The 13,825-nt window shown below is 35.1% G+C and overlaps 2 protein-coding genes across 6 annotated transcripts in view; one reads left to right on the top strand and one right to left on the bottom strand.

The window, feature by feature from the left end:
- The window catches only part of LOC123877355 (latrophilin Cirl), a 494,916-nt gene that overhangs the window by 76,190 nt on the left and 404,901 nt on the right, over positions 1 to 13,825 (top strand). The window lies entirely within an intron of this gene.
- Positions 10,384 to 11,883, bottom strand: LOC123877307. Its single transcript, XM_045923926.1, has one exon. The coding sequence runs from the start codon at positions 11,881 to 11,883 to the stop codon at positions 10,384 to 10,386; it is 1,500 nt and encodes a 499-aa protein (XP_045779882.1).

Here is a 13,825-nt window from a genome sequence, read left to right as displayed (position 1 = left end):
CTTACGAATACTGGTATTTTTGTATTAGATATTATTATTTTTGTATTAGAGATAATTTCTATTCGACATCACGGATATACATTGATAGACGAGTTGAAAGGATTTGATAAAGTATATCATATGCTGTCAATCAAGGCTGCTTGCTTGCCCGTATCGATAAGAACCGTTAGAACTTATCAATACTTATTTACTTTATGGAATTCTATAGAATATCTTATCATTATAAAGCTCTGGGCCATAAAAGAGTTGGACATGACGTAGAACAACTCACGCACGCACATACGTACGCACAGACAGACATATAAACACACATACACACACACACATTAATATGTATTGTTTGGGCCGTAAAATATGTCATCATACGCAGACACACACGCACACGCAAATACGCATGCACGCACGCACATATACACACACACATACACCTATACAGACAGACAGAATATGTTTTCCATCGACTTCATTTTGTCTTATTGCAGAATATTATTATAGTTGAGACATAAAAGCATCTTAATTTACAACTTACAACCTCATTTAATTTATTCTGAGAATACAATAATTCATTGCCAAGTTACAACGCCCGCACACATAAGGGTTAGTTCGCACTGCGTAATTTCACCGCACAATTTTCCCACAGAATTTTATGATATGAAAATTCTATGACGCTTTTCGCGCGTATTTGTTTCTCGACTCCATGCGACTCCATAACTTTAAGTACTTATCTATTTTTATTATGTCACAGAATTCTGTGGATAAAATCGCGCGGTATAAATTCGCAGTGCGGGCTTATCCTTAAAGGTATATTATGTCTGCCCGTTCCTTATGTTAATTTATTTTCTTCTTTTTTATTGCCAGTATTATTGTCTGGCATATCAAAGTATTAGACAAACGATGTGTCGTTAATTCACATAGGTATGTTTTAAAAGCTTTTGATTAAATTGCTTTGTTCATAGGTATATTATTGTCATTATGTATGTATTATTTCTATTCATAGAGTAACATGGACAAAAATTGTAATTCCCATCTCGAAAGATCCCTGTTGTTTTTCGGGGGAATTACCTACATACGCAGAGTATATAACTATAGTTAAGTTTCAACGTGAAACGTGCACATACAGACAGACAGACATAAATTAAAAAAAAATACAGTTTTGGGTCCTATGTGATAATAAATGCTTCGTCACATTAAAATAACTTAAAAATATATTAGATGTACAGAAATCCTCCAGTTACAGTTTTATTATACTATCTATAGATTTTTTAACAAAAAGGCATTAGAAAGAAAGAAAGAAAAAAGTTTACTTTTGATAGCATTAAATAAACACTGTTTTCTTTCAAATTTTTACCAAAACAATTATTTTATGTACAGTGTGTGCATCGTCTTATGCCTTCTTTTTTAGAAAGAACTACAATTTTACAAACTGTTTCACTTTTTTTAGTTTCAAAGGTACATAATATAAGTAATTGAAGATAATGTATTCAAAAGGAACTGCTATTCCTTTTTTGCATGAAAATAATAAAATGTGGATGTTTTTTGTTAGCATAAACTTTTAAGGCCAAGCTCTTACATTGTGGTTTTTATGTTTCCTTTGCTTCCGTTTTGAATTTCAGTCCCTGGCTTCAGTTAAATCAACGTCGAGACTACATTGTCAGAGATTTTCAGGGTTCCTTTTTTCTTTTGCGTACCTACTTACTTATAAAATTGATTGTTTAATATTGTTTTAGTTTTTTAGGGTTCCGTACCTCAAAAAGAAAAACGGAACTCTAATAGGATCACTTTGTTGTCTGTCTGTCTGTCTGTCTGTCAAGAAACCTATAGGGTACTTCCCGTTGACCTAGAATCATGAAATTTGGTAGGTAGGTAGGTCTTATAGCACAAGGACAGGAATAAATCTAAGAACCGCGAATCACACATCATACATTAAAAAAAACATCATTAAAAAAAATTTAAATCACATTACATCATTAAAAAAAAAATTTAAATGTGTTTCAATTTTCTACAGGGCTTTACCTGCACATCCTAAAAGAGGTTTTTATTTATTTTTATGTATTCCTAATAGTTTTTGATTTATCGTGCAAAATGTTGGAAGAAATACCCGAGTACGGAACCCTCAGTGCGCGAGTCAGACTCGACTTGGCCGGTTTTTTATTTAAATTTTAACCGAAACTGTCATTCAATACAAGGTCCTTATTCATAACTTCCAATTATAAAACTTTTCCTAATGTTTAATGAAAAAATAAACTTTGAAACAAACATTTTCAATTTAAAGTTAAAATGTACCTACTAGCTACCTTAAAAACATATAGACGTTAATATAGACTCGAGTGAGACGATGTATCTTTTAATATTAAAAGTAAAACCGAGTACGTAAGTACCTACTTTGTTTAGGTCACAATACAAGGTTCTACTTATGTAGAGTTACATAATGTTATCCATACACTTATTTATTTTATTTATTTACATAATTCTTACAACTATTTACATTGTATTCTTAGCGCCCTGAAGTCTTGGCGCCTTGTCTGGGCGCTGCACATTCCTCTAAAATTTAATTATGAAATACGGGTAATAATTATACAGTATACTCAATACAATGTATAATAACTATACAGTACACTCAATACAATATTATGTCGGTATAAGATATATGCAAGGTACTTACTTAGGGATGTTGTAAATGCGTAAGTGTCTGTCTGTCTGCTAGCAATTTACGGTCCATCCGTTTAACCGATTTTGAGAAAAATCGACTACTTAGGCTAACATAAGCTACTTTTTGTCCCGGTAAACCAGAATTCCCACGGGATTTTAGTAAAGCCTAAATCCATGTGGACAAAATTGCGGCCATTATCGATTTGGTACAGATTTAACTTGCAACTTGGATATAGACATATGGTTCTTTTTATCCCGGAAAATCAAAGATTTCCCACATTCGTTGCATGAGTTGCCTTGAATATTGTCTAGATTCACTAAAGTTACGTGAACTCTCAGAGAGAACATAAAGTTTAGAGGTACCTATAGGTAATTATAGGTAATAGGTACCCATAAGTCTGCAATATCGAAACGCAATCAAGCACAAGCAGCGCAGCCTGTACGCAGCATTATTGTGACATTAGTTCCATTTAAAAGCACGCTAGTCTAACTTGACGAAATCTGATTGAAGACTCAAAGACAACTAGATCTACTACTAATGTTACCAATAGGTACTTCCATAAGTCTGCAATATCGAAACGCAATCAAGCACAAGCACCGCAGCCCGTACCCAGCATTATTGTGACATTAGTTCCATTTAAAAGCACGCTAGTCTAACTTGACGAAATCTGATTGAAGACTCAAAGACAACTAGATCTACTACTAACGTTACCTATAGGTACCTCCATAAGTCTGCAATATCGAAACGCAATCGAGCACAAGCTCCACAGCCCGTACCCAGCATCATTGTGACATTAGTTCCATTTAAAAGCACGCTAGTCTAACTTGACGAAATCTGATTGAAGACTCAAAGACAACTAGATCTACTACTAACGTTACCTATAGGTACCTCCATAAGTCTGCAATATCGAAACGCAATCGAGCACAAGCTCCACAGCCCGTACCCAGCATTATTGTGACATTAGTTCCATTTAAAAGCACGCTAGTCTAACTTGACGAAATCTGATTGAAGACTCAAAGACAACTAGATCTACTACTAACGTTACCTATAGGTACCTCCATAAGTCTGCAATATCGAAACGCAATCGAGCACAAGCTCCACAGCCCGTACCCAGCATTATTGTGACATTAGTTCCATTTAAAAGCACGCTAGTCTAACTTGACGAAATCTTCACGAAGACTCAAACACAACTAGATCTACTATTAACGTTAGCTATAGGTACCTACTACCTCCATAAGTCTGCGATATCGAAACGCAATGAAACACAAGCTCCACAGCCCGTACCCAGCATTATTGTGACATTAATTCCATTTAAAAGCACACTTTCCAGCTTGACTAAATCTCTGCGAACACTCCGATAGAACTATAAGTTTAATGGGACCTAAAGGTATCTCTAAAAGTCCTCAATATCGAAACCCAATCAAGCACAATCACCGTGACCCGTACTCGGTATTATTGTGACACGAGTTGCCTTCAAAAGAATATTGTTTAGATTCATTAAATGTGAACACTCCTACCTACGTAACGTGAACCTAAAATTTAGAGGTACCTATTGTAGGTACCCCATAAAGCTGCAATATCGAAACGCAATCACGCACAAACTCTGCAGCTCGTACCTAGCATGATTGTGACATTAGTTCCATTTAAAAGCACGCTAGTCTAGCTTGACGAAATCTTCACGAAGACTCAAAGACAACTAGATCTACTAATAACGTTACCTATAGGTACCTCCATAAGTCTGCAATATCGAAACGCAATCAAGCACAAGCACCGCAGCCCGTACCCAGCATTATTGTGACATTAGTTCCATTTAAAAGCACGCTAGTCTAGCTTGAATTCTTCATGAAGACTCAAAGACAACTAAATCTACTACTCACGTTACCTATAGGTACCTACTACCTCCATAAGTCTGCAATATCGAAACGCAATCAAGCACAAACTCCGCAGCTCCTACCCAGCATTATTGTGACATTAGTTCCATTTAAAAGCACGCTAGTCTAGCTTGAAATGTTCACGAAGACTCAAAGACCAACTAGATCTACTATTAACGTTAGCTATAGGTACCTACTACCTCCATAAGTCTGCAATATCGAAACGCAATCAAGCACAAGCACCGCAGCCCGTACCCAGCATTATTGTGACATTAGTTCCATTTAAAAGCACGCTAGTCTAGCTTGAAATGTTCACGAAGACTCAAAGACCAACTAGATCTACTATTAACGTTAGCTATAGGTACCTACTACCTCCATAAGTCTGCAATATCGAAACGCAATCAAGCACAAGCACCGCAGCCCGTACCCAGCATTATTGTGACATTAATTCCCTTCAGAGCCAGCTCCCAAATTCGTTTAACATCCAGTGTGTCATTTACATCTCCTTATCTCATCCAAGCAGAAAGGTAGTTTTTCCCCTTACGGTTAGGGTTGTCAAAATGTCAGAAGCAGACTCTTCAGTAAATTGCAGATAAATTTTCAGAAGTTTTATGGCAGAAAATGTTGAAAAATGAAAATGATTATGAAAAAATTTCCTGAGTTCGAAATCTGAAAACGACTTTTAAATAAATAATAGGTAGGTACTTCACGTCTATCCTCAAAAATCGAAAAAAATACCGTTTTATAAAAGAAAACCAAATAATATTATTTTTATGGATTTGCTAAAAGATAAATACATACTTATACTAAATTGAAATAAGCATCACAATGCTCTTACAATAATATGCAACCAAAAAAATATAAAAACTAGATAAAGCCCACGGGTTTGTCCGCATGGATTAATCTTTATCAATAATCTTGTAGGAACTCTATGATTTATGGCATAAAAGTAGTATCACTGGCATACAGGATAATACCGTAGCTCTAGACTGTATAATAGGCTGTACCGAATTTGGTCAAAATTAGTTAAACGTATAGGACATGAAAAGGTAACATAAGGACTGATAGAAACACTTTCGCATTTATAATATGGATAAAGAGCGATTTAAAATTCGCAAAATAAATAGCTAAACGGACTCGGCGTCTCGGCTGAGCATTTTGTTGTTGTTCTATGAAAGATATTGAAAGCTTTTACTGAGATATAATCGGACGTGACAGCCCTACATGAAGTTTACTGTAAAAACCTTGACAAATCTCTTCACAGGAAGCACTTCACTGCATAGATTGGCGATGTAATATTATCATATTTTAGACACGATGTCGACGCGCGAGATAAAAACTTTAAATGGCGCCGCCATTCTTTGTATTTGCATAACGTTTTCATTTGCTCCCTTCTTGTACAATGTACAGTCAGTTGCAGTAATTGTTGGAGTTGGTAAAAAATATGGCCCTTTTACAAAATCATCTGGAACACAATAAAATTGTACTGGTAATATTTACAAGGATCTTTATTTTTAACCCCCGACCCAAAAAGAGGGGTGTTATAAGTTTGGCGGGTGTATATGTGTATCTGTCTGTGGCTTCGTAAATCCTAAACTAATGAACCAATTTTAATTTAGTTTTTTTTTTTGTTTGAAAGGTGGCTTGATCGAGAGCGTTCTTAGCTATAATCTAAGAAAATCGATTCAGTCGTTTGAAAGTTATCAGCTCTTTTCTAGTTACTGTAACCTTCACTTGTCGGGGGTGTTATAAATTTTTGGGTCGGGGGTTAAAAATAGAGCACATAGTCTATAGCACTAATTACTTGGTATTTTTATACACCTCGACAAAAGATGGCTGCCTCAAAGACTGCTTTGAAGACCTCAAGCTCAGTGGTCTAATTAGTGGGAGGTCCCGGGTTCGATTCCCTTGCGTTACTTCCATCCGTAGTCAGCCATTCCATCGTGGCCCGTTTCTGTACTCTAGCCTAAACCCATTTCATCCCAGAGATGAGACCCGTGCTCAATAGTGGGCCGGCGATTGCTTGTGATGATTTTTTTTTTTTTTTTAATCTTTATTTTTCTGGGACTTTTGTCCGACACGGACACGCCAGCCCCATCGTAACCTAAATTACATTCTAAATAACATCGTGGAATGCAACAGATACAAGTGGAGAGATATTACTGCCTATGCAGAAATACATCAATAATAGACCTGAATCTCTCTGCTGTCGGTGTAGTTAACATACTCGTAAAACTACCCATGTCAAGTCTATTAATGCTATATCTCTGCACAAGACTCTCTCTCTGCGCGCTGTATCTGCTACATTCCACTAGTACGTGCTGGACATCATCTGTCGTACCACATACTTCGCACATGTCAGAATCAGCTTTTTTCATTAAAAATGCGAATTTCTTAGAAGGATAGTGTCCAGAACGCAACCTATGAGCTACGACTATATATTTTCTACTTAAACAAGTATTACCAAACCAAGGGAAACGAGGAGGCTGACATTGGATAGTTTTATACCAAATTCCTTTTTCCCTACTTCTTATATCAAAGTATTCCTTAAATTTATCACAACATTTATTTTTAAAACTATTTAAAATTTCTGTAAAAAATGGTACAATGGACAATTCTTTACCAACATTTATTGCCGATTTCGCTAGTTTATCAGCCTCCTCGTTTCCTCTTAGGCCTATATGAGAAGGAACCCATTGCAATCGCAGATTTATGTGCCTAAAATCATATATTTGTTTCAAGATTTCGAAAGCTATCGGTAGACCTCTGCTATATCCAGAGGCGCATCGAGCTAGGTGTTGCAAGGCACTTCTGCTATCTGAAAAGATAACAAAATATTGCCCGCTTAATCCAGAAATGTATTTCAAAGCTTCTGAAATTGCAACGAGCTCCATTGTCATAATACAAATTTGTTGATTTGTTTTAAACATAACTGATTTCCTTTCACCTAAATGGCAAAAAGCTGCTCCCAAACCCATATTATTTTTGGACCCATCTGTATAAATGTGTACCCAGCTCTCATATTTTTCTTGTAGTTCATTGATTACCAAGTATTTTAGACAATCAGGTTCAACTTCTTTTTTTGCTACCGATAAACAATCTAAATTCGCCCTGATTACCCTATTTAAATTTATATAAGACACCCATACATCAATTTGGTACATGTCTAGTACATCAGAAGAATAAATGTTACATTGTCTACATTCGTCATATGTGGTTAGCAATAATGGCTTTTTTTTCGACTGCCAATATCTATCATGAGAGCTTGAGCCAAGATCATCTAAAAGATTCACAATTACATTATTTGACCAAGTCATATTTTTAATTAGATATTTATATGCAAGATACAAGCGTCTTAAAAACAATGGTTGGATGCACACCTCGCTCTCCATGACGTGGATAGGAGTACTTTTAATAAATCCACCAATGATTCGAAGGGCCTGATTCTGAACTCGATCAAGCTTCAACAAATGTGTCTTTGCACTAATATCATATAAAAAGCTCCCATAATCCAATCTACTTCTAATTAATGATATATAAAGGCTCCGTAAGTGCTTAGGGTGTATACCCCAACCGGGGCCAGCCAACACTTTAAACAAATTTAAAAACTTTAATATCTTTTCTACTAGCTCCTTAATATGTCTATTCCATCGCAACGACCTATCCAACCACAAACCCAAGTACTTAATGTTTTCATCTATACCTATTGCAATATTATTGTTAGCAACCAGCTTTATCTGTTTTCTTCTGTACCCTCTATTAAATATACATAATTTTGTTTTGCTTGTCGATATCTGAAGACCTATCTCATCTAAATTTGTAACTATAGAATTTAAAGCCTCTTGTAAATTCGTTTCACAAATATTCAAGTCTTTATGACGGAGATAAATGACAAAGTCATCTGCATATTGCGAGATGAAAACATTTTTAATTTGTTGACAAATCATATAAGTGGTTATATTAAAAAGTAATGGTGACAAGGGATCTCCCTGCGCTAGTCCTCTATTTGCATGTCTAATCTCAGTTAACTGACTATTATTTTCATATTTAATCATTAGTTGCCTATCACTCAAGAATGACCATAAGTATTTACAAATATTTTTTCCTATATCTAGTTCATCTAAAATTTTAACTACTCTATCAACTAAAATGTTATTATATGCATTCTCGATGTCTAAAAAACAAGCCGCTGTGGACATTTTTTCGGAAAATCCTACTTGTATATATGTCACAAGTCTTGATAGGCAATCTAGGCTGGATTGGGCCCTCCTAAAACCAACTGTATGTGGCGACAATATTTTATGTTTTTCAACATACCATTCAATCCTTTTGCCTAACATGTTATGAAATATTTTACAAAGACAAGAAATGAGTGCTATCGGTCTAAGTTTTGGATCTGTATTTGCATTAGTCGTGGCTTTGGGAATAGGCACGATCAAAGTCTTCCGCCATTGATCTGGTACGACGCCTAACCTAAATATAGCATTATAAATATTTAAAAGATACAATTTACCAGCTGGCGGTAAATTAAAAATCATTGAATAAGTTACCCCATCACTACCAGGAGCTGTATCTTTCTTTTTCAGACAACATTCTAACTCTTGTACTGCAAACAGTCTTTGTAATAATTCGTTGTTAGAATTAAATATGGGTGGACAGTTAATGACTGAATCTGGTGTCAAAGAATACAGCAATGCTTTGGTCTTTTCGATTGATGGACAAAACTTAGATTTTCGATAACCTTTAAACCAACGCATCTTATCCCACATGACCGATGTAGAAGTTGATTCATTGATATTCAAACAAAATTTTTGCCAATCCAAAGATCTAGCTTTCTTTAATAAAACATTAGATTCCCTAGTTTTCTCCTCCAGTTTTCTAAGATTTTCAGGAGTAGGATTTTTTCGAAAAGTACTCAATGAGAGCCTACGTTCCCCAATAATTTTAGATAATGATGGTCCCCAATACTCTTTAGGCTTGAATTTGTTCGACGGATTGGTACAGAAAATAATTTCAGGAATATTTTTATTCGCTGAAACGTTAATTTTTTCAAGTAAATAATCATAATATATTTGCACGTCACTTGACGTACAACTGCAACTATCAATATTTGGAAATACATTCATTAAGTCATTATTATATAATTTCCAATCTGCTTTTTTAAAATTAAGTTTTTTAGAGATGTTTATATTATCTTGATAACTTGTCGACATTTTAATTAAAAGATGGTCACTTCCTAAATTTTCGTTAAAAACCTGCCAATTGAAGTTTACAGCTATATCTGACGATGCAAAACTTATGTCAGGAGCCGATCTTTGTAGAACACCGTTTACTAATTTGACTCTGGTGGCATCTCCGTTATTTAGTGATATGAACCCACTTTCAAGTGCTGAGTCAAATAAATGTACTCCTCTTTGGTCTGTTTTATTTGACCAGTTCGAATGATGGCCATTAAAATCGCCTAATATAAGCGTCTTTCTAGTTATTACTGAAAAAATATTATCCCAATCTGATTGACGGGTTTGAATAGAAGAAGGGCAATAAATAGATACAACATATTCCAAATTTTTACAGTTTAAAATTTTTATGCGAATAGCCTCTATTCCTGGATTAATGGAATCAACAGAGCTAACATGCGATCTGATAGACTTATGTACAACAATGGCAACCCCTCCATACGAATCATGACGATCTTTTCGATAAATATTATATCCACTAATATGGAGTGCAGTGTCTGCATCCAACCACGTTTCAGAAATAACAGCTATATGTATTTTTTCTTGATGTAATAAATTATCTAACATTAATAACTTAGGTTTCAAACTTTGTGCATTCCACTGAATAATATTTAAGTAAAATTCCTTAGCCATTAAAAAGAAACTTTGACAAAACGTCATACAATTTTCCTTCACTCAAAAAATTAACTAAAAACAACTTACACTCTTCAAAAACAGCTCTTACCACTAACATCACTTTATCACACCAATTTTCTTCAGATAATACAATCTCCTTAATTCTATTAAACAGCTTCCAAAAATCAAATCTATTTCGTTTTCTTGTCCTCGCTTTTTCTGTAGATTCATCTTGTGTATCTTGATCACTTTCCTGACTTCCATCATAATCCATTCTCTCGTTCTGAGATTCACTATTATTCATGTTATCAGTTTTCTTAACTCTCTTTTTCTTTTTGTCCTTATTTTGGTTTTCATTTATTATTATATTATCTGATTGCTCATCCTTCTTTTCCTTTCCATGTACTATAGCTGTCGTTTTCAGCACGCTACTGTAACTTCTAGCCGTTGTACTCTCTGATACCGGAACTGTATTGCTTCTGTCAAGATCTATATCAACTTCCTCTCTCGAATTGTTTGCCTTCTCTTCTTTTTGATTTTTCAAATATATCTCTAGCGCTGTTTTGTACGTAACATTATTCTCACTCATTATAAATCGAATCTTTTTTTCTTTTCTAAAAAAGGGGCAAGACTTGTCTAGAGCCATGTGCGGACCTTTACAATTAATACATTTATATTCTTTGATTTCACAATTATCATGAGCTCCACCACATTTCGGGCAAATATTCTTATTTAACTTACAAAATCTCTTAATGTGTCCAAAAGACCAGCACCCAGAGCATCTTGACACCGGAAACTCAAATCGTTCGACGTCAAATTTAAATCCATATGCATATATCGATAACGGCGCAAAGGGGTTTTTAAAGCATAATCTCACAGTTTCGCTTTCAACCCACTTACCCTCCTTATTTACACGTTTCAATCGTCTAGCTGAAATTATATCATAGTCACACTTCAAATTTTCTAGCAACTCCTTTTCGCTTGTACCTACGTCAACTCCCTTAATAATCCCGTAAGACAAATTACCTTGATTTGTAAACTGAGCTCTTATATCCAACTCTGTTAGTTTTTTCAAATTCATAAATTTTTCGGCTTGATTTTTATCACTAAATTGTATAAATATTTTATATGGACTTTTATACTTTATTTTAAGCACATTAGAAATATTTTCGTCTCTTAACAACCTAGCAAAAGCCATCTGTTTTGGAAGAATTTGTAATCCAAATAAGCTCACTTCATAATAAGTACCGCTCATGTTTTCGTTATTTTCACTGAATGACCTGTCGTTTTCATAAGACTCAGTTCTAATATGTCTCTTTGATTTTCTTCTCGCCACCGTTGTAAATCCATCCTCACTACTGTCTTCGGTCTCCCGCGGCCTCTTATCGACCTTTTTCGGCGTAGACCCATTATTTCCATACTCGCCACTTTGTACGACACATAATTCTTGTTCCCCATACACTTGAATTTCGTCACACTTACTATCGTAACTCATAACATCATCCGCCATAGCTATTAGGTAGGTATAATTTTAAAAGCGGGTAGATTAAATAACACGTCTTCACGTTATCGCACGAATTGTCTTGAAACTTCCGCTCGCTAACGCGGTTCACGCGCGACTGTGGCTTGTGATGATAATAACCAAGACAAATTATAGTAAGTAACTTGAATCAAATTAGGTTCTTAGCTCAGTCCTTTTTGAGATTAATGCTTTCCAACAAACAGACATATCGGGTTGACTCTATGTTGGGTGTACCAACTATGTTGCGAAGATTGAACGTGCATTCAAATAGACTTTTATTAGCATATCATTTACGGACATTGAAAACTTGTTCCGCGCGTGGTTACGTCTCGAAATCGATTTTAGGGGCAAGTGGCAAGCCTAGCTAGGTATAAACTGTAAGTGTTACTAGGGCTGTCAATTGTCATATGTAACATCTATAAAGTAGGGCAAGGAGTTCGAAAACTCCACATTTTCGAGCATAACACCCGGACTTATCTGTCTGTTCTTTTTCATCACAAAAATCAATATTTTTATAAATTGATATTGTTTATTTATTGTGAAGCAACTTGACCGTCTGGATTTTTTTTAAAACCCCGTGAGGACTCTTTGTTTTTTGGTATAAAAAATAGCCTATGGGTTTTAAAACTATATCCATGTAGAAAATCACGTCGACCAGTTGCTCCCTTTTGACGTAATTAATTTAAGCTATAATCCATAAAAGTTATAATAATAATTATAACAAATTAAGCTTTTGGTTCCTTGTATATCATGGACTTCCGCAAGGTAACACTTGCTGCTGTATAGTACAAACAAAATCTCAGTTTTTTTTAAATGTCAAATCGGACAGTATGTTAAACCCTTCCCGGACACTCACTCCCCTTACGCTCTTTAAATTAAAACAAATCCGGGGAAAGCTGGACAGATGGCAACCCTAGCTAGATATAGGTATTACCCACTGTTCCTTGTATCCATTCACGGGCCATTATCGTCGACCTACTTACCGATTACATAAAGATGTCCATCTAGGAGCAGTTTCAATGGCATTCCGCGCAAGAACCGCTTATCGCTGCACAGTGGTGCATGTTCGTTCAATATTGGACAATGTTGCTTTATTGCCTTTATACAACAGCTATGTTTAACCGAGTATAGAAACATTGACCATTGAATACAACAAGGTACTTAAACATCATTAAATAATATACATTTTGAATGAACTATAAGCTATGACTAAACTACGTCAGGTAAAAAAAATTGAGTTAATTTTAAATGTCTTGTTTGTATATTCTAATAATATCCATATTATATTCATTATATTAAGAAAATATGCTCCGTTCAGCTATGGTGGCCTTTTTAGAAAAGTGTGAAAATATATTATGAAACGCATATTAAGACTTATATTATGCTCCGTGTGTAAAAAGATAGCACTATTTGGATTTAGACCAGTCTAGTTTCGAGATTGTTATATTTATATTATTGCTGAATCAGCCCATCTTGTTGTTATTATTATGTATGTTAAGGGTTTTTATAAGATCAATGTAATATTCAAAAAAGCTTGCTAATTCCGGTATTCGCTATGTAAGTAACCCATCTATTTACATTATCTATGATGAAAAATACAAACGATAACTTCATAGTTGCATTTCCTGATATTTCGATCGGCTATCTGGACATAATTCAATGGCGTCGGGGACAAGGCCCGTCCATTGTCCCCTTATCGCTTGCACACTGGTGCACGATGCCCTAATGTGGGACAAAGTGCCTTTATGTGCAACGAGATAATTCCTAGACTGGGAATAGGGATTATTTACTTAGCCAGAATTAGGTATTGATTGAACCTCCAAAGACAACTAACTGCGTACAAACTTACTTAATTACGATATAATGGTACAGTGAGAGACTACTTTTGCTTCCGGAAAATCAAAGTGTTCCCACGGAATTTTAAGAACGT

The sequence above is a fragment of the Maniola jurtina genome, chromosome 23 (genome assembly GCF_905333055.1).
Source record: "Maniola jurtina chromosome 23, ilManJurt1.1, whole genome shotgun sequence".
Classification (NCBI taxonomy): domain Eukaryota; kingdom Metazoa; phylum Arthropoda; class Insecta; order Lepidoptera; family Nymphalidae; genus Maniola; species Maniola jurtina.
Note: the sequence above shows the minus strand (reverse complement) of the source record. Positions and strands in the feature narration are given on the sequence as shown.